This window comes from Haematobia irritans, chromosome 5 (genome assembly GCF_050003625.1).
Source record: "Haematobia irritans isolate KBUSLIRL chromosome 5, ASM5000362v1, whole genome shotgun sequence".
Lineage (NCBI taxonomy): Eukaryota > Metazoa > Arthropoda > Insecta > Diptera > Muscidae > Haematobia > Haematobia irritans.
In genome coordinates, this window is record NC_134401.1 from 145,433,490 (window position 1) to 145,460,117 (window position 26,628).

General features: G+C 30.3%; 1 protein-coding gene across 4 annotated transcripts in view; it reads left to right on the plus strand.

The window, feature by feature from the left end:
- The window catches only part of Camta (Calmodulin-binding transcription activator), a 283,055-nt gene extending 257,075 nt beyond the window's left edge, over positions 1–25,980 (plus strand). For 2 of the 4 annotated variants that reach the window (XM_075309042.1, XM_075309044.1), the window contains 13 exons: positions 3,519–5,111; positions 5,180–5,301; positions 5,377–5,482; positions 5,562–5,671; positions 9,536–9,655; positions 9,723–9,844; positions 10,180–10,314; positions 18,954–19,021; positions 19,089–19,464; positions 19,546–19,963; positions 20,063–20,137; positions 22,830–22,943; positions 25,590–25,980. In XM_075309042.1, the coding sequence (XP_075165157.1) occupies positions 3,519–5,111; positions 5,180–5,301; positions 5,377–5,482; positions 5,562–5,671; positions 9,536–9,655; positions 9,723–9,844; positions 10,180–10,314; positions 18,954–19,021; positions 19,089–19,464; positions 19,546–19,963; positions 20,063–20,137; positions 22,830–22,943; positions 25,590–25,674 (3,444 nt within the window). In that variant the 3' untranslated portion in view covers positions 25,675–25,980. The remainder of the gene's footprint in view (positions 1–3,518; positions 5,112–5,179; positions 5,302–5,376; positions 5,483–5,561; positions 5,672–9,535; positions 9,656–9,722; positions 9,845–10,179; positions 10,315–18,953; positions 19,022–19,088; positions 19,465–19,545; positions 19,964–20,062; positions 20,138–22,829; positions 22,944–25,589) is intronic. The other 2 variants (XM_075309043.1, XM_075309045.1) reach the window with 1 other exon arrangement.
- Positions 25,981–26,628: the final 648 nt, after the last annotated feature.

Here is a 26,628-nt window from a genome sequence, read left to right on the forward strand (position 1 = left end):
CCATTTGGAAGATCAAAATTCACCCGATCCGGTTGAAATTTGGTACGTGGTGTTAGTATATGGTCTCTAACAACCATGCAAAAATTGGTCCATACCGTTCTTAATTATATATAAATCCCATTTAAACCAATTCCTAGATTTGACCTCCGGAGCTATTGGAGGAGCAAAATTCATCCAACCCGATTGAAATTTGGTACGTGGTAAAATTTGGTACATTGCGCTAGTATGTGGGCGCTAACAACCATGCCAAAATTGGTCCATATCGGTCTATAGTTATATATAGCCGATCACCCAAAATAATCTACCAAAATTTTATTTCTATACAAAATTTTGTAAAAATTTTATTACTATACAAAATTTTGTTAAATTTTATTGCTATAAAAAATTTTGTCAAAAATGTTAGTTCTATAGAAAATTTTGTCAAATTTTATTGCTATAGAAAATTTTGTCAAACTGAATTATTTACGTATTTAATCGGCCTTTTTATACCCTGCGCCACACTGTGGAACAGGGTATTATAAGTTAGTGCATATGTTTGTAACACCCAGAAGGAGACGAGATAGACACATGGTGTCTTTGGCAATAATGCTCAGGGTGGGTCCCTGAGTCTATATAACCATGTCCGTCTGTCCGTCCGTCCGTCTGTCTGTGAACACATTTTTGTGATCAAAGTCTAGGTCGCAATTTAAGTCCAATCGCCTTCAAATTTAGCACATGTTCCTAATTTGGGTCAGAATAGAACCCTATTGATTTTGGAAGAAATCGGTTCAGATTTAGATATAGCTCCCATATATATCTTTCGCCCGATATGGACTAATATGGTCGAAAAAGCCAGAGTTTTGGCCCAATTTGGTTGAAATTTTGCACAGGGAGTAGATTTAGCATTGTAGCTATGCGTGCCAAATTTGGTTGAAATCGATTCAGATTTAGATATAGCTCCCATATATATCTTTCGCCCGATATGGACTAATATGGTCCTAGAAGCCAGAGTTTTGGCCCAATTTGTTTGAAATTTTGCACTCAGAGTACAATTAGTAGTGCAGTTAAGTGTGCAAAATTTGAGTGAAATCGGTTCAGATTTAGATATAGCTCCCATATATATCTTTCGCCCGATATGGACTAATATGGTTCTAATAGCCAGAGTTTTGGCCCAATTTGGTTGGAATTTTGCACAGAGAGTAGATTTAGCATTGTAGCTATGCGTGCCAAATTTGATTGAAATCGGTTCAGATTTATATATAGCTCCCATATATAGCTTTCGCCCGATTTACATTCATATGACCACAGAGGCCAATTTTTTACTCCGATTTAGTTGAAATTTTGCACAGGGAGTAGAATTAGCATTGTAGCTATGCGTGCCCAATTTGGTTGAAATCGGTTCAGATTTAGATATAGCTCCCATATATATATGTTTTCCTGATTTCGACAAAAATGGTCAAAATACCAACATTTTCCTTGTAAAATCGCCACTGTTAGTCGAAAAGTTGTAAAAATGACTCTAATTTTCCTAAACTTCTAGTACATATATATCGAGCTTTAAATCATAAATAAACTCTTGCGAAGTTTCCTTAAAATTGCTTCAGATTTAAATGTTTCCCATATTTTTTTACTAACATTGTGTTCCACCCTAGTGCATTAGCCGACTTAAATTTTGAGTCTATAGATTTTGTAGAAGTCTATCAAATTCTGTCCAGATCGAGTGATATTTAACATAAATGTATGTATTTTGGATAAACCTTTATATATAGCCCCCAACACATTTAACGGATGTGATATGGTATCGGAAATTTAGATCTACAAAGTGGTGCAGGGTATAATATAGTCGGCCCCGCCCGATTTTAGACTTTCCTTACTTGTTTTATATATATTTTCCCCGTATGGACTAATTTACAATTAAGAACACGACGTTAAGAAGTTTTAAAATACCTTGCCATCGGCAAGTGTTATCGCAACCGAAGTAATTCGATTGTGAATGACAGTCTGTAGTACAAGTTTCTATGCAACCCATGGTGGAGGGTACATAAGATTCAGCTTGGCTGAACTTGTGGCCGTATATACTTGTTTTTATTATTTTATTGTGTTCCACCCCAGGGCATTAGCCGACTTAAATTTAAAGTCAAAAGATTTTGTAGAAGTCTAACAAATTTAGTCCAGATCGAATCAAATTTAGATATATGTAAATATATGGGAATAAAAACCCATACGACGGATTTGATATGGTATCGAAAATGTGGATCAACAAAGTGGTGCAGGGTATAATATAGTCGGCCCCGTCCGTCGACTTTAGACTTTTCTCACTTGTTTTTATTCTTTTCAATGGTCAGCAATGGTCCAGCAAAAAAAAGGCGTCTCCAAAAAAGTAATGAAAATGTTCTTTTTGGATCCGGAAGTGGTGCAAAATTGGCCCAGAAGCTACGAATTCAACTGGGCTTGTCATCGGACGGATTTCCAGCATTTCAACAGCCGTTGCACTTAATTTGCATCACTTCTTATGGTGTGATCCGAATTGAGTGTTTTGGATGTGAATTAGAAAAGTCTGTGATATTTTGCAAAATCAATAATTTATAAAAAAAAATTAGACAACATTTAAATTTACTCGTGTCTTTAACGTATTAAAAAAAACGTAAAATTTCCCTTTAAAAAAATATGAAAATAGCGTTTAAAAAAAAATTAATTAAAATAACATTCTATGCATTGAAAATAAAGAACATCTCTAGAACATTTTTTGAAAGTTATTTTAAAGTTATGGCTTTAGAACAACTTCCAAAAATTTTTTTTGCTGGGATGATATTGGACATGGAGTCATGTTTTTCTCATATGGAGAACTTTGAGGTTTTTGTTTTATTACTGGGACAATTCAATCGGCTACGGTTTGGACGAATTCATGGGATCCACCAGTTTAAGAGTTATTTCCCTCTGGTACCTGTTTTAAGGTCCCATTCTACCAGAATGTCACACTCGGCGATTAGGGCCACCTAAGGTATACGATCATGGATTGTTGCGACTTCGGCCACTACTGATTGACTGACTCTACAACTTATTTCAGAAAAATAAAAGCATACAAAAATTTATTTGAGAGGGAAACCCCCTCTCACTGGTCCAAAAGGATATAATCTTATTCTCATCGAAAGTTTCTAAGAGAAGAAGACTGCCTCTCCAGTGGTAAGGGTGATAGGTGATAAGAAAATCCAAATCAAGTTACTTTCAAATCGAAGGACAGAACTACAGACATAGCCACCAAAGTAGCAAGACCGCTTTGCATACAAGGGGTCACGAGTTCAATCCCAGAACAAAGGTTTTCACCGGTTCTATCCTCTCTCAGTAATGTCACCAGTACTGCGTGTTTCAAAGTTTCACATGTAATACAACGACCAAATGGAAAAGTGTGTGATTTTGAAGTTATTTTCAACATTGAAAAGCTTTCCAATCAGAAGGATTATAATAAGCCCAGACGATCTCAATTGTCTCCATGTATTTAATTGCCATACTAACTCTCTCTCTCTTCCTCTCCCTTGCAGACGTCTTCGAACAACGAGATGAAAACTTCCAATAATAATAACAATAGCAACAACAACAACAACAACAATAAAATAACTGATAACAACAACAGGAACAATCAATTAGATGACTTCAACAATTGTAATATTAATAAGAATCCAACAGGTTGTGCAGCATCCGAAGCTTCCAATTGTAACAATTCCGTGATGTCCGTTAGTAATCAAACTCCCAACTCCAATACAAACCATACCACAGATAACAACAATGATAATTTACACAACAACAACAACAGCAGCAACAACAATAATATGGCAAATCCTAATACCATAGGATTTGAGGCTCTCACCGAAGGTGGTCAACATATGGAACAACAGTCAGGTCAACCGGAGAGAAATCCAACAGAATTACATGATACCATGGGTTTCTTTAATGAGACCTTAGATTTGTCGCATGAGGATATACAAAGGACCCTAATAGCCAATATGCCCAATGAGAACACTCTATTAACATCATTAGATTTTATGGGAAGCGCAGTTGGGGCCGGAGGTAGTGGTGCAACTGGTGGTCATTCAAATGATGGTGTAGTGGACGGTATAAGTCCCATAGTTACAAGTCAATGCGATGGCGATCAATTGTCAGCTGGTGGTGGTGGTGGTGCCGATGCTGATGATGAAGACACCGATGATGTATTTGCTCATTTAGATGCATTTGATATGCTCGTGGAATTTCCCGAATTGGATTTAGATGATAAGCAGGCCTTGTCGAATACAGCTTTGGAGCAGGCAGCAAATGGTGTTAGTGCCCATCATCATCATCATCATCAACATCATGCAGAATCCTCAGTGGAGTCATGCTCACATCCTCCTCCTCCTCCCTCAAACCATATGCAAAATAGTCTTTCACTTTATGAAACTGGAGTCGCGACTCATACCGATGAGTCGGGTGATAAAAAATTCTTAAAAATTTGTGATTTTAGTCCCGATTGGTCATATCCCGAAGGTGGTGTTAAAGTTTTAGTAGCTGGCCCATGGTCCATGGATTGTCATTATACCATTCTATTTGACTCACAACCAGTGCCCACGGTATTGATTCAAGAAGGTGTTCTACGCTGCTATTGCCCATCCCATGAAGTAGGCTATGCCACAATGCAAGTGTCCCTCGATGGTTTTGTCATATCCGATTCCGTTATGTTCGAATATAAAATGTCTGCCTGTCAAGAGGCTCCCTTTGATGCCAATACCAATGAGTGTTTGTACAAATTCTCGTTATTCAATCGCCTAACGACAATTGAAGAATCTCTACAGCCAAAAACGGAAAATGTTGACATTCTACCAGCAACACAACAAATTTTCTCTTTACAAGGTAATTTGGAAGAGAAATTGGTGAACTATTGTCATCAATTGACGAAAATGACATGGCAAAGCAGTAATGGCTCAAGTGGCGCCGGTTGGAATACTGGTTATAAAGGCATGACCCTTTTGCATTTAGCTGCCGCTTTGGGCTATAATAAACTTGTGTGTGCCCTATTGACTTGGCGCTCGGAAAATCCTCATATCATTTTGGAAACCGAAATTGATGCATTCAGTCAGGATGCTCATGGTTATACACCAATGGTAAGTTCAAGGTGCATTTCCCAAATAGGCCTAATGAATTGATATTGATTTTTTTTCTTCAATTAAAGACTTGGGCTTGTTCTCGTGGTCATTTGGAGACTGTCATTCTCTTATATAAATGGAATCAAAATGCTTTGAAAATTAAAAATCATAACCAGCAGACACCATTGGATGTGGCCCATGCAAAGGGGTAAGAATTTTGTGTTTTTATCTAAAAATTAAATTCAAAAATTAATTTTTTTATTCCTTTTCTTTTTATTTCCAGTCATAAATTGCTAGTCTCTGAACTGTATCGTCTGGAACATGAGCGTCAAAAGAAACAAAGTAGAGGGTCCCTGAGCAGTTTGTCCATTAATCTCAACAAATATTCGGTATGTTATTGTGGAAATATTTTCTGTTTTTGTTTTTTTTTTTTATTGTAATCGAAATAAAATTGGTTTTTCATTTTAGCTAAGCAACGACGATGGTGATGATAATCCATCATTTACAGTTTTCGATACATCTGATCCATCACAACGTAGCCATGATGGTGTATTTTTAAGACCCGTAGCAGTGAGCAGGTAAGAATAATACCGGGACCAGATAACTGCAACCGGTGGCTTTTTTTTTCGTATTGCAATCTTACCCACAAAATGCCGGTGGCAGTGAGTAAGATACCAATGCGATTTACATTGATACAAATGCGAAAATAAAAACACCACTAGTATATAACAATGTTCGTATGCAGTGTCTTGCAATCTTAAACCAATCGACATCGTAACAATGCTCGGTAAACAAAAAACGAGTGTGGCACTTAAATGTGATTGCACTCAACAACACCAATTACCAGCAGTTGGCATTAGCTGAAGAGAATTGAGAGAGTACCAAATAAGAGAATACCAAACTGCTGAGATATGGGTAACCAATTTGTGTGATTGCTTTACTACGGTGTTTTCGAGAGACTAACACTCATACTAACAAACACCGGCAGTCGTCGGTTGCATCGGATATTGGTGGTTGAAATTTTTTTTTTACCAATTGGTGTTTTAAGATTGTAAATATTGGTGTTTACTAAATACACTGGTCGGTTGCGGTAGATCGCAGCCGTTCTCTGACCGGGACGTTCACATTTTGTATGGGTAGAGAAAGAGGATATCCCCTATTCGTATATGTTACTCATCTCCGAGGTATTTCAGATTCTGTATTGATCCGTCACGTAGAAGATATAGTGCTGCAAAGTGCTCGCATGTCTTAGCGGTCGATTAGTGATTTATCAGGATGTTTCGACAAATTTTTCTAAAATTTGAAAATTAGATTTGGAGTTGTTGACCTTAGAGTTTGAGACTTTAGACTTTTTTCTTGCAACAAATCAAGGTTTAATGGATTCCCGACCTTTCACTCCTTACGCAATTTCCAAGTTTTATTTTGTGCGTCTCTTATTTTGATTTTGATTGAAAATTTTATCAAAATTTTATTTCTAAAGACAATTTTGTGAAAATTTTATTTCTATAGAAAATTTTGTCAAGATTTTATTTCTATAGAAAATTTTGTTAATTTTTTTTTTTCTATAGAAAATGTTATTATAATTTTATTTCTATAGAAAATTTTGTCAAAATTTTATTCTATAGAAAATTTTGTAAAAATTTTATTTATATAGAATATTTTGTCAAGATTCCAAAATGAAATGAAAATTATATTTCTATAGAAAATGTTTGCAAAATTTTGTATCTATAGAATGTTTTGTCAAAATTTTATTTCTATAGAATAATTTGTCACAATTTTGTCAAGATTTTATTCCTATAGAAAATTTTGTAAATTTTTTTTTCTATAGATAATGTTATTAAAATTTTAAATTTTAGTTCTATAGGAAATGTTATTCTATAGAAAATTTTGTCCAAATTTTATTCAATAGAAAATTTTGTCCAAATTTTATTCAATAGAAAATTTTGTCTAAACTTTATTCAATAAAAAATTTTGTCAAAATTTTATTTCTATAGAAATTTCTGTCAAAATTTTATTTCTATAGAAAATTTTGTAAAAATTTTATTTATATAGAAAATTTTGTCAAGATTCCAAAATGAAATGAAAATTATATTTTTATAGAAAATGTTTGCAAAATTTTATATCTATAGAATATTTTGTCACAATTTTATTTCTATAGAATATTTTGTCACAATTTTGTCAAGATTTTATTTCTATAGAAAATTTTGTCAAAATTTTATTTCTATGGAAAATTTTGTAAAAATTTTATTTATGTAGAAAAATTTGTCAGAATTGTATTTATATAGAAAAATTTGTCAAAAATTTGTCAAATTTGTCAAAAATTTGTATTTCTATAGAAGATTCTGTCAAAATTGTATTTCTATAGCAAATTTTGTCAAAATTTTATTTTTATAGAAAATTTTTACAAAATTTATATTTCTGTAGAAAATGTTGTCAAGATTCCAAAATGAAATGACAATTTTATTTCTATCGAAAATTTTTCCAAAATGAAATGAAAATTTTATTTCTATAAAAAATTTTGTCAAAATTTTATTTCTATAGAAAATTTTACCAAAATTTTATTTCTATAGAAAATTTTGTTTCCATAGAAAATGTTGTCAAAATTTTATTTCAATAGAAGATTTTGTCAAAATTGTATTTCTATAGCAAATTTTTTCAAAAATTTTATTTTTATAGAAAATTTTGTCAAAATTTTATTTCTATATAAAATTTTGACAAAATTTATATTTCTATAGAAAATTTTGTCCAAATTTTAATTCTATAGAAAATTTTGTCAAGATTCCAAAATGAAATGAAAATTTTATTTCTATAAAAAATTTAGTCCAAATTTTATTTCTATAGAAAATTTTTCCAAAATTTTATTTCTATAGAAAATTTTGTCCAAATTTTATTCAATTTCTGTCAAAATTTTATTTTTATAGAAAATTTTGTAAAAATTTTATTTATATAGAAAATTTTGTCAATATTCCAAAATGAAATGAAAATTATATTTCTATAGAAAATGTTTGCAAAATTTTATATCTATAGAATATTTTGTCACAATTTTATTTCTATAGAATAGTTTGTCACAATTTTGTCAAGATTTTATTTCTATAGAAAATTTTGTCAAAATTTTATTTCTGTAGAAAATTTTGTCAAAATTGTATTTCTATAGAACATTTTGTCAAAATTGGACTTCTATAGAAAATTTTGTCAAAATTTTATTTTATAGAAGATTTTGTCAAAATTTTATTTCTATAGAAAATTTTGTCAAAATTTTATTTTTGTAGAAAATGTTGTCAAAATTGTATTTCTATAGAACATTTTGTCAAAATTGTACTTCTATAAAAAATTTTGTCAAAATTTTATTTTTATAGAAAATTTTTCCAAAATTATGTTTCTATAGAAAATTTTGTCCAAATTTTATTTCTATAGAAAATTTTGTCAAAATTTAATTTCTGTAGAAAATTTTGTCACGATTCCAAACTGGAAATGACAATTTTATTTCTATAGAAAATTTTGTCCAAATTTTAATTCTATAGAAAATTTTTCCAAAATTTTATTTCTATAGAAAATTGTGTCCAAATTTTAGTTCTATAGAAAATTTTGTTAAAATTTTACTTCTAAAGATAATTTTGTCAAAATTTATTTCTATAGAAAATTTGATCAAAGTTTTATTTCTACAGAAATGTTTGTTAACATTTTATGTCTATAGAATATTTTGTCAACATTTTATTTCTACAGAAATTTTTGTCAAAATTTTATTTCTATAGAATATTTTTGTATTTCTATAGAAAATTTTGACAGACTTTTATTTCTATAGAAAATTTTGTTAAAATTTTATGTCTATAGAATATTTTGTCAAAATTTTATTTATAGAATATTTTGCCACAATTTTGTCAAAATTTCTAAAGAAAATGTTATCAAATTTTAATTTCTATAGAAAATTTCATCCAAATTTTATTTCTAAAGGGAATTTTGTTAAAATTTTATTTCTATAGAAAATTTTGTCAAAATTTTATTTCTATAGAAAATTTTGTCAAAATTGTATTTCTATAGCAAATTTTTGTCAAAAATTGTATTTTTATAGAAATTTTTGTCAAAATTTTATTTCTATAGAAAATTTTGTTAATATTTTATTTCTATAGAAAATTATGTTAGAATTTTATTTCTATAGAAAATTTTGTCAAAATGTTATTTCTATAGAAAATTTTGTCAAAATGTTATTTCTATAGAAAATTTTGTCAAAATTTTATTTCTATAGAAAATTTTGTCAAAATTTTATTTCTATAGAAAATTTTGTCAAAATTTTATTTCTATAGAAAATTTTGTCAAAATTTTATTTCTATAGAAAATTTTGTTAAAATTTTATTTCTATTGAAAATTTTGTTAAAATTTTATTTCTATTGAAAATTTTGTCAAAGTTCTATTTTATTTATTATATATTATTTTTTCCTTTACAGCAATCAAAGTCCCCCAAATAGCAGTCGTTTCTCGAAGCGATCTTCCATTGATAGCGGTATAAGTATGGATATACGAAGTAAACCAGTGAAAACTTTTAAGGATTTAACACGGTTACATAGGTAAGACAATAGTAGAGATTTTAGACTATAAGTTTGCTATATTCATTCAACTTGTATTTACTTACAGTCTTGATGCACATGACAATTATGGTGGTAATTCCATTGAATCATCATTGGATTCAATTGCAGCACCTACAAACACAACGAATTCTTTGTTATCGCCCTTAAGGAAAATGGATTTTGCCTTATGTAAGTATACAAAAAAAAAGCAAAAACAGAATCACTCTATGGAAAAAGAAAAAAACATTTCCTGAAACTTTTTTTCCAACTTTCACTTTAACCATTAATATTCAGACATAAAAACGAAACTTCTTTCAATTTCATCAAGACCAAATGAAAATAAATATACAATTTTATTATGATTTATTTATTGTTTTATTATTTTTTTGTTTAATTTTTATTGATTTGTTTGATGTGTTTTTATTTTTTATATATTATTAATAATTTCTTTTATTTTAATTACAATCTATTGTGAATGAAATTGATCAAAATTATTATTAATTATTATTGAATTGCAAAATTAGGCGAAGTATCAACTGGTGATGCAAGTCCTTTACCAGACAAAAGTCACGATGATGACGATACATCAACGATTGATAATGATGATTGTTGTAACGATGTTGTTACAATGCCCAATAAAAATATCGATGGTGTTGTAGGTCAGTTAATTATTTTGTTTTTTTCTCCTACATATATCTCTGTCTCGCTCTCTCACTATCACCTGTTATCTGTTAATTGTTATTACATTTGAACAAAACGAACCCGAAACGATTGTTAACAAATACAAAACATTCTAAATAATCAAAAGCAAAGCTAATCAATACTAAAAATTGCCCCGAAAAACCAAACAACATGTACTCGTTTTATTACCTCGTACATATTCGTACAAGCATTTCTATATAGTATAATTACAATATCATTGATGGATATTTTATATTACTGTTTAAACTGCTAGTACTAACAAAATCATAAAATATGATACAAAAAATAAAAATAACTAAATATTGTGTTATATGTACAATTATTTTGGAAATAAAAAAAGTTACTAAAATGAAGCAGATTTATAAATAACAAATAAAATTATATATTTGTATAATTCGTTTTTATATTTGTTGTAAAATTGTGTTAATTTTATGTTGTAATATTATATTCATATTTCATGTGTATGTATACATGTATGTATGTGAGTGTGAGTTATTTTTGTACCATTCATGTATGTGTTAATTTTGTGTATGATGTGCTTACAAATTATATTTCCCACAAAGTCATTGTTATCTCTATGATTTTACTTAAATTCCATACATATCCCAAGATATCATATAAACTTTTATTTTAACCGATATTTTTGAGAATTTATTGGATATTCGTTAATTCATGTGTAACTTAATATTGTGTCATACATTTCTTTATTTTATTTGTTTTAAACGTTCACATAAATGTTTAATCATATCATATGAATATCAATATAAATTAGATTTTAATTAAGTTTATTATACAACGATAAGAAAAAGTCTACTCAAAACCAACAGTCGATGCCTGATGTTAGATTCTTGTGTTTAACGGTCTAGGAAAAAACAATTCCTATTATTTTTAGGTTTTAAAAACTTTTGGGATGTTCATTTGATTTTATTTCTTTACTTATACGAGGGTTGCTTCTCTCGCCAGTAGCCACGACACTTGAGGCACTACTCCTCCCCAGCCTTGTGGACAATTTTCCAGCTGCCAATGATCAAGATGAATTCCGCAAAGTACATACTACGACCACTGCTTTGCATGTCATTTCAGCATACATAAATAGGGAACTCAATCAGCCCAGCCGTGTCACAGGACCGTTCCCAAGTTTGCTGATAGCGACCACTTCGAAAATACTTTCAGGTTTTCTCTGCTTCGGTTATGGCAATAACTTCAGATTTAATAAACTATTCGAAACGTTATTCGACATTTTGTCAAAATAGACCCGAAAACGACTCTTTGTAATCCTCATAAACTACTAAGATAATTTTAATTTAAATCGACTTCCAATGTTGTCTTTGAAAATGTATTTTATTCATATCTTCTTAAAGATGAGTCCTAGACACGGTTGCCACTCTATCCAAAGATAATCTACAAAATCTTGAAGAAAATTTTACCAAATAAAAAAAAATATTTTGCAGTTTTTGATTTGAAAATTTTATTCAAAATTTTATTTCTATAACATATATTTATATATTTTATTAATTGTTTTTCTATAGAAAATTTTGTCAACATTTTATTTCTATAGAAAATTTTTTATGAATTTTAATGCATTATAACGCTTGGATGGAATTTTCAAAAATTCAAGGATTTAACATTTTTTTCGGCTAAACTTATGTAATTTGTACCATTTTATTAATTCTTCATATGTTTTTAACCTATTTGAAACAAATAAAAATAAATTTCCCTTTAAAAATATGAAAAAGGCGGGTTATAAAAAAAATAGACTCAAATGAACTTCCTGTGCAGTTAAAATAAAGAACATCTTTGAGAGAGCATTTTTGGAAGTTCTTTTAAAGTTGTGCCTTGAGTATAGAATATAATATAAAACATTTTGTCAAAATTTTATTTCTATAAAAAATTTTGTCAAAATTTTATTTCTATTGAAAATTTTGTCAAAATTATATTTATATAGAATATAGAATATATAGAAAATTTTGTCAAAATTTTATTTCTATAGAAAATTTTGTCAAAATTTTATTTCTGTACGAAAATTTTGTCAAAATTTTATTTCTGTATGGAAATTTTGTCAAAATTTTATTTCTATAGAAAATTTTGTCAAAATTTTATTTCTATAGAAAATTTTGTCAAAATTTTATTTCTATAGAAAATTTTGTCAAAATTTTATTTCTGTATGAAAATTTTGTCAAAATTTTATTTCTATAGAAAATTTTGTCAAAATTTTATTTCTATAGAAAATTTTGTCAAAATTTTAGTTCTATAGAAAATTTTGTCAAAATTTTATTTCTATACAAAATTTATTAAGTAACAGGTTGGCTGATAAGTCCCAGGTCTAACAAAGAAAAACACATTTTTTGTCAAAATTCGTTTTTATACCCTGCGCCACACTGTGGAACAGGGTATTATAAGTTAGTGCATATGTTTGTAACACCCAGAAGGAGACGAGATAGACACATGGTGTCTTTGGCAATAATGCTCAGGGTGGGTCCCTGAGTCGATATAAACATGTCCGTCTGTCTGTGAACACATTTTTGTGATCAAAGTCTAGGTCGCAATTTAAGTCCAATCGCCTTCAAATTTGGCACATGTTCCTAATTTGGGTAAGAATAGAACCCTATTGCTCCCATATATATCATTCGCCCGATATGCACTAATATGGACCCATCAGCCAGAGTTTTATACCGATTTTGTACAAACATAACACTTAGTCGTATAGTCAAGTGTGCAAAATTTGATTGAAATCGGTTCAGATTTAGATATAGCTCCCATATATATTTTTCTCCCGATATGGATTAATATGGTCCTAAAAGCCAGAGTTTTGGCCCAATTTGGTTGAAATTTTGCACTAGGAGTACAATTAGTAATATAGTCATGTGTGCTAAATTTAGTTGAAATCGGTTCATATTTAGATATAGCTCCCATATATATCTTTCGCCCGATATGCACTTATATGGGCCCAGAAGCCAGAGTTTTATCCCGATTAGCTTGAAATTTTGCACAAAGAGTACAATTAGTAGTATAGTCATGTGTGCCAAATATGATTGAAATCGGTTCAGATTTAGATATAGCTTCCATATATATTTTTCGCGCGATATGGACTTATATGGGCCCAGAAGCCAGAGTTTTGGCCCAATTTGGTTGAAATTTTGCAAAGGGAATAGATTTAGCATTGTAGCTATGCGTGCCAAATTTGATTGAAATCGGTTCAGATTTAGATATAGCTCCCATATATATATCTTTCGCCCGATATGCACTTATATGGACCCAGAAGCCAGAGTTTTATCCCCATTAGCTTGAAATTTTGCACAAGGAGTACAATTGGTAGTATAGTCATGTGTGCCAAATTTGATTGAAATCGGTTCAGATTTAGATATAGCTTTCATATATATTTTTCGCCCGATATGGACTTATATGGCCCCAGAAGCCAGAGTTTTGGCCCAATTTGGTGAAATTTTGCACTAGGAGTGCAATTAGTAATATAGTCATGTGTGCCAAATTTGGTTGAAATCGGTTCAGATTTAGATATAGCTCCCATATGTATGTTTTTCTGATTTCGACAAAAATGGTCAAAATACCAAAATTTTCCTTGTAAAATCGCCACTGCTTAGTCGAAAAGTTGTAAAAATGACTCTAATTTTTCTAAACTTCTAATACATATACATCGAGCGATAAATCATAAATAAACTTTTGCGAAGTTTCCTTAAAATTGCTTCAGATTTAAATGTTTCCCATATTTATTTTTTACTAAAATTGTGTTCCACCCTAGTGCATTAGCCAACTTAAATTTTGAGTCTATAGATTTTGTAAAAGTATCAAATTCTGTCCAAATCGAGTGATATTTAAATGTATGTATTTGGGACAAACCTTTATATATAACACCCAACACATTTGACGGATGTAATATGGTATCGAAAATTTAGATCTACAAAGTGGTGCAGGGTGTAATATATTCGGCCCCGCCCGACTCTAGACTTTGTTATTATTCAACATAGTTCTCTTCAAGAGCGATACAACGATTATAACAACCTTCCAATTTTTTGATACCATTTGGCCTCAGTTTCGGCGATCACCTCTTCATTGCAGCCAAATTTTTTCCCTGCGAGCATCCTTTTGAGGTCTGAGAACAAGAAAAAGTCGCTGGGGGCCAGATCTGGAGAATACGGTGGGTGGGGAAGCAATTCGAAGCCCAATTCATGAATTTTTGCCATCGTTCTCATTGACTTGTGGCACGGTGCGTTGTCTTGGTGGAACAACACTTTTTTCTTCTTCATATGGGGCTGTTTTGCCGCGATTTCGACCTTCAAACGCTCCAATAACGCCATATAATAGTCACTGTTGATGGTTTTTCCCTTCTCAAGATAATCGATAAAAATGATTCCATGCGCATCCCAAAAAACAGAGGCCATTACTTTGGCAGCGGACTTTTCAGTCTTTCTACGCTTCGGAGACGGTTCACCGGTCGCTGTCCTCTCAACCGACTGTCGATTGGACTCAGAAGTGTAGTGATGGAGCCATGTTTCATCCATTGTCACATATCGACGGAAAAACTCGGGTGTATTGCGAGTTAACAGCTGCAAACACCGCTCAGAATCATCAACACGTTGTTGTTTTTGGTCAAATGTGAGCTCGCGCGGTACCCATTTTGCACAGAGCTTCCGCATATCCAAATATTGATGAATGATATGACCAACACGTTCCTTTGATATCTTTAAGGCCTCTGCAATCTCGATCAACTTCATTTTACGGTCATTCAAAATCATTTTGTGGTAACCACCTCTTTCGAGTGTCCACTGCGTTCACCGTTCCGTGTCCATTTCACCACGCTTGAATTTTGCATACCATTCAATTATTGTTGATTCCCCTGGGCCAGAGTCGGGAAACTCATTATCAAGCCAAGATTTTGCTTCCACCGTATTTTTTCCCTTCAGAAAACAGTATTTTATCAAAACACGAAATTCCTTTTTTTCCATTTTTTTCACAATAACAAAAGTTGCTTCACAAAGACGCTCTATCTCACAAACTAATTGACTTACAGAGGTCAAATTTTGACACGAATCATTTCCTTACTTGTTATATATAATATATAACAAGTAAGGAAAGTCTTAAGTCGGGCGGGGCCGACTATATTATACCCTGCACCACTTTGTAGATCTAAATTTTCGATACCATATCACATCCGTCAAATGTGTTGGGGGCTACATATAAAGGTTTGTCCCAAATACATACATTTAAATATCACTCGATCTTGACAGAATTTGATAGACTTCTACAAAATCTATAGACTCAAAATTTAAGTCGGCTAACGCACTAGGGTGGAACACAATGTTAATAAAAAAAATATGGAAAACATTTAAATCTGAAGCAATTTTAAGGAAACTTCGCAAAAGTTTATTTATGATTTATCGCTAGATATATATGTATTAGAAATTTAGGAAAATTAGAGTCGTTTTTACAACTTTTTGACTAAGCAGTGGCGAAAAAAAACGTTGGTATTTTGACCATTTTTGTCGAAATCAGAAAAACATATATATGGGAGCTATTTCTAAATCTGAACCGATTTCAACCAAATTTGTCACGCATAGCTACAATGCTAATTCTACTCCCTGTGCAAAATTTCAACTAAATCTGAGTTAAAAATTGGCCTCTGTGGTCATATGAGTGTAAATCGAGCGAAAGCTATATATGGGAGATATATCTAAATCTGAAACGATTTCAATGAAATTTGGCGCACTTGACTATAGTGTTAATTGTTCTTCTTGTGCAAAATTTTAAGCAAATTAGGGTAAAACTCTGGCTTCTGGGGCCATATAAGTCCATATCGGTCGAAAGATATATATGGGAGCTATATCTAAATCTGAACCGATTTCTTCCAAAATAAATAGGGTTCTATTCTGAGCCAAAACACATACTTGTGCCAAATTTGAAGTCGATTGGATAGAAACTGCTACCTAGACTTTGATTACAAAAATGTGTTCACGGACAGACGGACAGACGGACATCGCTATATCGACTCAAGAGCCCACCCTGAGCATTTTTGCCAAAGACACGATGTGTCTATCTCGTCTACTTCTGGGTGTTGCAAACATATGCACTAACTTATAATACCCTGTTCCACAGTGTGGAGCAGGGTATAAAAATTGGAAGGTCGTTGTGATCGTTGTATCGCTCTTGAGGGAACTATGTTGAATAATAACAAGTATATACAGCAGTAAGTTCGGCCGGGCCGAATCTTAAATACCCACCACCATGAACCAAATATTAGGATTTCCTTTGAAATTTCAGGAGGGCTTGAGGACTTGAGGACACTTCCCGAAGATACATTTAAAGATTTCACCTATGAGGACTATATCAGATTCGGGATTTATAAGAACCATTTTTGTTTGAGTTTTAGAGGAATCATTAACATCTCTTGTAAGTGTGCAAGAAAATTATAAAATAACGTCTTGATTTGAAATTTTAAATCTGTAGATTTTTCACCCGAAAAATAAAATCTGGAAATTTTACATTGAGTTTCAAGCAATTTTCATGATCAGTGCGCCTTCTATACTCACAAGAAGTGAAATTGGTCTATATGGAGGCATTACCAAATGGACCGATAAAAACTTAATCCGATACACGTTTTTGTGAGCCTTAAATACGAGAATATTTACAATTTCAGGCAAATCGGATAAAAACTACGGTTTCTAGAAACCTAAGGAGTTAAATCGGGAAATCGTTCTTATGGGGGCTATACTAAAATACCGACCGATACTAACCGTTTTCGGCACACCTCTTTATGGCCCAAAAATACCTCTAGATTTCCAATTTCAGGCAAATTGGATAAAAACTACGGTTTCTATAAGCCCAAGAAGTAAAATCGGGAGGTCGGTTTATATGGGGGCTATACCAAAACATGGACCGACACTCACCATTTTTGGCACACCTCTTCAAGGTCCCAAAATATCTCTAGATTTTCAATTTCGCGCAAATTGGATGAAAACTACGGTTTCTATAAGCGAAAGACCCCAAATCGGGAGGTCGGTTTATATGGGGGCTATACCAAACCATGGACCGATACTCACCATTTTTGGCACACCTCTTCAAGGTCCCAAAATAACTCTAGATTTTCAATTTCGCGCAAATTGGATGAAAACTACGGTTTCTATAAGCGAAAGACCCCAAATCGGGAGGTCGGATTATATGGGGGCTATACCAATACATGGACCGACACTCACCATTTTTAGCACACCTCTTCAAGGTCCCAAAATATCTCTAGATTTTCAATTTCGCGCAAATTGGATGAAAACTACGGTTTCTATAAGCGAAAGACCCCAAATCGGGAGGTCGGTTTATATGGGGGCTATACCAAAACATGGCCCGATATAGCCCATCTTCGAACTTGACCTTCGCGCAGACAAAAGACGATTCTGTGCCAAATTTCAGGACGATAGCTCCATTATTGAATGCTGTAGCGTGATTACAACAGACAGCCAGACAGACAGACGGACATGCTTATATCGTCTTAGAATTTCTCCCTGATCAAGAATATATATACTTTATATAGTCGGAAATCGATATTTCGATGCGTTACAAACGGAATGACAAACTTATTATACCCCGTCACCATTCTATGATGGTGGGTATAAAAACGAATTTTGACAAAAAAATGTGTTTTACTTTGTTAGACAGGGGACTTATCAGCCAACCTGCTATAGAAAATTTTGTCAACATTTTATTTCTATAGAAAATTTTGTCAAAATTTTATTTCTATAGAAAATTTTGTCAAAATTTTATTTCAATAGAAAGTTTTGTCAAAATTTTATTTCTATATAAAATTTATGAAGTATCTCTTAGGTGAAGAGGAATATTTCGCAAAATCTACCAAAACATCAAGACTTCTACCAATTTACCAAACAGTAAACAATCCATCATTCCTAACCACGCCAAAAAATCAACATTGCAATTCTCAAAGAAATTTAATTTTTATACAGAAAACTTATTTTGGTAAAATTTTCATAAATAAATAAAAAGTCGAACGCTGACTTTTCAAATTTTTAAAAATCGAAAACTTTCAAAATTTTGTACACATCTCCTAAAGGAGATGTGAAAATCTGAAACTGTATACTCTACTCATTCCATGTAGTTTTAATTAGATAAATTCCATTAAATAAAACATAAATAATAAAATTCTAATAAGTAGTAGTGTGATACACAAATAAATGATTAATTATAAGTAGTCTTCTTAGTGGGGATATAACTATGATGGCCTAGCCGGACGAAACCTTCTTCATTTTGTGTTTTTTTATATGAATACTTGTTTGATTAACCTATTTTTGTATAAAAATCCAACAAACATTTTTTTTTGTTTTTAATCATCAGAGTGATATTTTGTATATACATATAATTTCTCTATATTCTTTGTACACACATACATCAGACATTATAGTTAATTTTCGATCAAAAATATCATTCATTGTCTAATATTTCGATGTAGTTTTCATGTTCGCTCTGTTTCTAAGTGTATCTCTGCTAATGTTACTACTACTACTACTTCGATGTTGATTTATGTTTTTACAAATAAAATCTCAAAAAGATCTAATATATATAAATTATTTTACTTTTCCAGGGGATTCAGATGCCAAAGTTTTAACATTAGCTGAACATATCATAGCTGCTATGCCAGAACGTATAAAGGTAAAATGAAATGTTTGCTTTTTAATATGTTTTTTTTCTAAAACACAAATTCATTTATTTCTTTTAGAATGAGGCTGATGAAATGATGGTTTTGGGTAGTCCCATGACAGAACCTTTAAATTCCGAATCATCGGGTTTAAATGATAGCTTTATGGATCCCCTATTGGATTCCCTGCCCAATGCCCATTTCGATAATGAATTCAATTTCGATTTTAACGATCATACATATCGTTACCATGAAGTTAGTACACCCTGTTCTAGTCTCAGTCCGGCCAGTTCGGGGCCTTTACAATCTCCAGCAAGTTATTCCATATTGGGTCATGATCCATCGGTTAGTTCACCTAGTCCACCGCCATCTACCAAACAGCTAACAGAATTTCTTCATGCCTCCAGTAATTCACAATATCCATTTGAGGCTGATTTCTCGAAATTAACCTTAACAGGTAAGACCCCCCCCCCCCCCCCCGATAAACAATTTTTTGAAAATACCCAAAAAAATCTAAAAAAATTCCCCCCTTTGTTAGATACTGAACAACGAGAACTTTATGAGGCTGCTAAATGTATCCAAAAAGCCTATCGCTCTTATAAGGGCCGCCAAAAATTGGAAGAACAAAATAAGGAACGTACCGCCGCCATTGTTATCCAGAATTATTATCGCCGCTATAAACAATTTGCTTATTATCGTCAAATGACCAATGCCGCTTTAGTTATACAGCATGGCTATCGTTCATATTGTCGAAATAAACGTTTCAAGAAATCTCAAAATACTTCGATAATGACACCTGGTGGTTCGGTGTTACACAATAGCGATAGTCAGGATAGCACGAATTCACAATGTTTGTCAAGCTTTTTTGATAATTTTACGAAACAGGAACAGAACAACGATAGTTCACCGCAATCCTGTAGCACACCCAAGGAGACTAGTCCTTCGGGTCCATTAAAGTAAGTTTTTTTTTTTGTTGAGGGGAAGAGGGAGGATGTCTCTTCATTATGTTATTCAATGTTGTATTGTTTTAATTTAATTTTCATCTTTTGTTACAGACGTACTTATTCACAATCTACACAAAATCAAGCTGCCAGAAAAATTCAACAGTTCATGCGACAATCACGCATTAAGTGAGTATTTCTTAAATTATTTATACATTGTTTGGTTTTGTAAGGCGTTTTATCCTTAATTTTAAATTTCAATAATAATGCGAAGTTTTTAGTTATAAAATTTAAAAATCCATGATGGATCTACAACCTCTTTGAAAACATACTTGCACTTTAAGAATTTTTCTAAAGAACGAAGTGTCTCAAAAAATTCTTGAGTGCTTATGTACAGACCATTTGGCCTTGTGTATAATAGATTTCCATGATCTTCAGTGACAAAGTTTTTTTTGTAAAACACTTGAAAACATTGACTCCAGAAGGCATTGATAAAATTCTTTCGATGTCCCGGAAAGGAAAGGATGAGAAGCAATGCATTCTAAAAACGATTGTCTTAAGGCAGATGTCCTTCATTGTATTGGTTTATTTTATAGCATTGATACTTCAAATGTCATGCCGCGCTTCAGTATATTAGCAAACATATAAAGAAAAAAGTAAAACTAAAAACAAATATTATGTTTTATCATTTTTCTCTCTATTTAAAGATAATGTTTGAGAATTTATTCCGAAAACATGTAACATACTGACCAATCAATGTATTTTCCATCGCTATCCACTTGTTTTTCGTATCATTCGGGCAACATATTTGTGTAATGTCTCCGCAGGTTTTCCTAGATCCTCAACCCCGAAGCCTTAATAAAAGCGATTATAGTTCTCAGATTGTAGTTTCGCATATCGGCAATAGTCTGAAAAAATTAAGATGCCCGTAACAGGTTGGCTGATAAGTCCCCGGTCTAACAAAGAAAAACACATTTTTTTTGTCAAAATTCGTTCAACATAGTTCCTTTCAAGAGCGATACAACGATTATAACGACCTTCCAATTTTTTGATACCATTTTGGTAGTACTCCTTCGGTTTTGCCTCAAAATAGGCCTCAGTTTCGGCGATCACCACTTCATTGCAGCCAAATTTTTTTCCCTGTGAGCATCCTTTTGAGGTCTGAGCACAAGAAAAAGTCGCCGGGGGCCAGATCTGGAGAATACGGTGGGTGGGGAAGCAATTCGAAGCACAATTCATGCATTTTTGCCATCGTTCTCAATGACTTGTGGCACGGTGCGTTGTCTTGGTGGAACAACACTTTTTTCTTCTTCATATGGGGCCGCGATTTCGACCTTCAAACGCTCCAATAACGCCATATAATAGTCACTGTTGATGATTTTTCCCTTCTTAAGATAATCGATAAAAATGATTCCATGCGCATCCCAAAAAACAGAGGCCATTACTTTGCCAGCGGACTTTTGAGTCTTTCCACGCTTCGGAGACGGTTCACCGGTCGCTGTCCACTCAACCGACTGTCGATTGGACTCAGAAGTGTAGTGATGGAGCCATGTTTCATCCATTGTCACATATCGACGGAAAAACTCGGGTGTATTACGAGTTAACAGCTGCAAACACCGCTCAGAATCATCAACACGTTGTTGTTTTTGGTCAAATGTGAGCTCGTGCGGCACCCATTTTGCACAGAGCTTCCGCATATCCAAATATTGATGAATGATATGACCAACACGTTCCTTTGATATCTATAAGGCCTCTGCAATCTCGATCAACTTCATTTTACGGTCATTCAAAATCATTTTGTGGATTTTTTTGATGTTTTCGTCGGTAACCACCTCTTTCGGGCGTCCACTGCGTTCACCGTCCTCCGTGCTCATTTCATCACGCTTGAATTTTGCATACCAATCAATTATTGTTGATTTCCCTGGGGCAGAGTCCGGAAACTCATTATCAAGCCAAGTTTTTGCTTCCACCGTATTTTTTCCCTTCATAAAACAGTATTTTATCAAAACAAGAAATTCCTTTTTTCCATTTTTTTTTCACAATAACAAAAGTTGCTTCACAAAAGACGCTCTATCTCACAAACTAATTGACTTACAGACGTCAAATTTTGACACGAATCATTTGAAGGTTGGTATTATATAAAAATAATATCAGCCAACCTGTTATATCTGAATCTTGGCTTCAGTATCTTACATTGTGTTCAGTGGGTTAGTTGATTGATAACCTAATACTGTCTTCACGACCCTTTAATGTTTTAGAATCCTCTCTAAAATAGATTATTCGAAATTCCAATTTTCTATTATAAATAAATTGTAAACTTTTTAGTTTTTTTTTTTTTTATCACTTTCGGGTTGCTTATATACACTCCATGAATATTTAAACTAATTATAAATCTAAATTATACAATTTTATGCATAGCATTTGGGATGGAAATTTAACAACATTGGTAAGAAAATGGAAAAGATTCCATTAACTCGTAGTTCTTATTGGTTTTGTCTTCGATTTTGTTGGTTTTAATAAAAAAATGCTATTGTATATTATATTATTGTTTTAATTTTTCTCAAAAATTTCATAATTTTCATATTGAATACCATCTTCAGGGTGTGTGCACTCCAATAAACAACAACAACAAAAAGAGATATGCCTACAGTTTCTTGTAGTTTCATTACTCTCACTCATTTCATTTCATTTCATTTCATTACAACTGAGAGTAACTGATGATGAGAGTAACAGAGAAATTTCAGTACTTTGTTGTTGTGTTTATTATTGTGTTTATTACATGCCTTCCCCTTGAAAATGCAATTCATTTTTTTATTTATAACAATTATATTATTTAAACATTAAAAATTTATATATTTAAATTCATTTATATTTCCTATAGACTTCAGAGAGAACGAGCCGAAAAAGAGAAGCTGGTGCACCAACGCAGGGCGGAATACCTTCAAAACTTGCAGTATCAAGGACAACCGGAAATTGTTTGCCCAATCGAAAAGAGGTAAGGAAGTTAAGGTAATCCAACGATTGCCACTCGTGCCGAAAATAATCTATAAAAATTTAAATTTTTAAAGAAATTTAATTTATAGAAAATTTTGTCCAAATTTTATTGATATAGAAAAATTTGCTAAAATTTTATTTCTACGGAAAATGTAGCTAAAATTTAATTTCTTTAGAATTTTTTTTTTAAATTTTATTTCTATAAAACTTTTGTCCGAATTTTATTTCTTTAGAAATTTTTGTGAACATTTTATTTCTATAAAAATTTTGTCAAAATTTTATTTCTCTAGAAAATTTTGTCAAAATTTTATTTCTAAAGAAAATTTTGTCAAAATTTTATTTCTATAGAAAATTTTTTCAAAATTTTATTTCTCTAGAAAATTTTGTCAAAATTTTATTTCTATAGAAAATTTTGTCAAAATTTTATTTCTATAGAAAATTTTGTCACAATTGTTCCTATCGAAAATTTTGTCAAAATTTTATTTCTATAGAAAATTTTGTCAAAATTTTATTTCTATAGAAAATTTCGTCAAAACTTTATTTCTATAGAACATCTTGTCAAAATTTTGTTCCTATCGAAAATTTTGTCAAAATTTTATTTCTATAGAAAATTTTGTTAAAATTTTATTTCTATAGATAATTTTTGGCAAAATTTTATTTCTATAGAAAATTTTTGACAAAATTTGATTTCTATAGCAAATTTTGTCAAAATTGTATTTCCATAGAATTTTTTGTCAAAATTGTATTTCTATAGAAAATGTTGTCAAAATTTTATTTTTATAGATAACTTTGTCACAATTTTATTTGTATAGAAGATTTTTCACATTTTGTCAAAATTTTATTTCTATAGAAAATTTTGTCAAAATTTTATTTCTATAGAAAATTTTTCTATAGTAAATTTTGTCAAAATTTTATTTCTATCGAAAATTTTGTCCAAATTTTATTTCTATAGAAAATTTTTGTCAATATTTTATTTCTTTAGAAAATTTTATTTTGATAGAAAATTTGATTTCTATAGATTTTTTTTTGCAAAATTTTGCTTCCATAGAAAATTTTGTCAAAATTGTATTTCTATCGAAAATGTTGTCAAAATTTTATATTTATAGAAAATTTTGTCAAAATTTTATTTCTATAGAAAATTTTAACAAAACTTTATTTCTGGAGAATATTTTATCAAAATTTTATGTCTATAGACATTTTTTGCAAATTTTATTTCTATAAAAATAAAATTGTGCCAAAATTGTATTTCCATAGAATTTTTTGTCAAAATTGTATTTCTATAGAAAATGTTGTCAAAATTTTATTTTTATAGATAATTTTGTCACAATTTTATTTGTATAGAAAATTTTGTCAAAATTTTATTTCTGTAGAAAATTTTGTCAAAATTCTATTTCTATAGAAAATTTTGTCAAAATTTTATTTCTTTAGAAAATTTTGTCAAAATTTTATTTCTATAGAAAATTTTGTCAAAATTTTAGTTCTATAGATAATTTTGTCAAAATTTTATTTCTATGGAAAATGTTGCCAAAATTTAATTTCTTTAAAAAATTTTGTGAAAATTTTATTTCTATAGAAAATTTTTGTCAATATTTTATTTCTTTAGAAAATTTTATTTTGATAGAAAATTTGATTTCTATAGATTTTTTTTGCAAAATTTTGCTTCCATAGAAAATTTTGTCAACATTTTTTTTTATATAAAATTTTGTCCAAATTTTATTTCTATAGAAAATTTTTGTCAATATTTTATTTCTTTAGAAAATTTTATTTTGATAGAAAATTTGATTTCTATAGATTTTTTTTGCAAAATTTTGCTTCCATAGAAAATTTTGTCCAAATTTTATTTCTATAGAAAATTTTTGTCAATATTTTATTTCTTTAGAAAATTTTGATAGAAAAATTGATTTCTATAGAAAATTTTTGACAAAATTTGATTTCTATAGCAAATTGTGTCAAAATTGTATTTCCATAGAAAATTGTGTCAAAATTGTATTTCTATAGAAAATGTTTGTGAAAATTATATTTCTATAGATAATTTTGTCACAATTTTATTTGTATAGAAAAATTTGTCAAAATTTTATTTCTGTAGAAAATTTTGTCAAAATTTTATTTCTATAGAAAATTTTGTCAAAATTTTATTTCTATAGAAAATTTTGTCAAAATTTTATTTCTATAGAAAATTTTGTCAAAATTTTATTTCTATAAATAATTTTGTCACAATTTTATTTCTATAGAAAATTTTGTCAAAATTTTATTTCTATCGAAAATTTTGTCAAAATTTTATTTCTATAGAACATTGTGTCAAAATTTTATTTCTATAGAAAATTTTTGGCAAAATTTTATTTCTATAGAAAATTTTTTGGCAAAATTTTATTTCTATAGAAAGTCTTGTCAAAATTGTATTTCAATAGAAAATTTCGTCAAAATTTTATTTCTATAGAAAATTTTGTTAAAATTTTATTTGTATAGTAAATTTTCTTAATTTTTTTTTTTATAGAAATTTTGGTCCAAATTTTTTTTCTATTGAAAATTCAAAACCTAAAGCTACATTTTTCGTATATATATTTTTGTATATATTTGTTTTAATTTATTTATTTATTTATTACAAATTAAAATTTTTAACAATTTTTGTTATTTCTTCTATTTACAGTGATACCTTACTACACAATGACTCAAACATTACAGAGCTTGTCAATAATGACATAAATCAACAACAACAATCATCAATGAAATGAAATTTAAAATCTGTTAGTGTAAATTATATTATGCCCTTAATAATCTTAGCAGATATTCAAAACCAAAAACAAAACAAAAGAAACACAAAAATACGATACTACATAAATGAAAGAAATCGAAATCTTTAAAATCTTTCGAAATAGAAAAATATCCGTTATACACTATGATAAAACCATTAAAATAAAAATCCTTTCTCTCTTAAGAATATATGCTCCGGCCCCCTATTTTTCCCTCCATTATCCTCCTCTTAACTTCCATATACATATAAATAATAAATAAACACACAGTTGTTTTTAGCAAATGAATTTTCAGAATTTTACTGAGATCTTTTTAAAAAGCTTTACTTCAATGAGTGAAACTATTACTATATTATTATTATTGATACTATTAAATATAAAAAAAAAAAAAACTAATATTAAATGACTATACTTAACTATTATTGTTACTAAAAAAGAATAAAAAACTTAAGTGAAATACTATTACAATTATAAATATATAAAAAACAAAACAAATTATATTATAAATATATTATGAAATATAAAATCGAAAAAAAGAACTAACAAAAATATAGTTACCCAAGTAACTCCAGAGATGTTAATGTTGCTAGCCATGTTGCCAACTATTTAGTCAACAGACATCATCACTTAAAAAAAAATTAAATATATACATATACATACATATATTATATGCATATATTATTACTATTATTATTATCTATCTACTTAATAATGAGTATTATATATTAGCTGCAAAAAGGTAAAGAGTAAAATTTATTGTACTTTAAAAAAGCAAATTATTTTTGTTTTTCAAAATGAGAAAATAAGACCTCTTTGAATGTTCTAAACACTTTTTTTATTATTATAACTATTACTTAGTATTAGTTAGACACACATTTTCTTCAATTTGTATCTATAACTAAAGAAAAACAAAAAACAAATACTGAGAGAGAATTT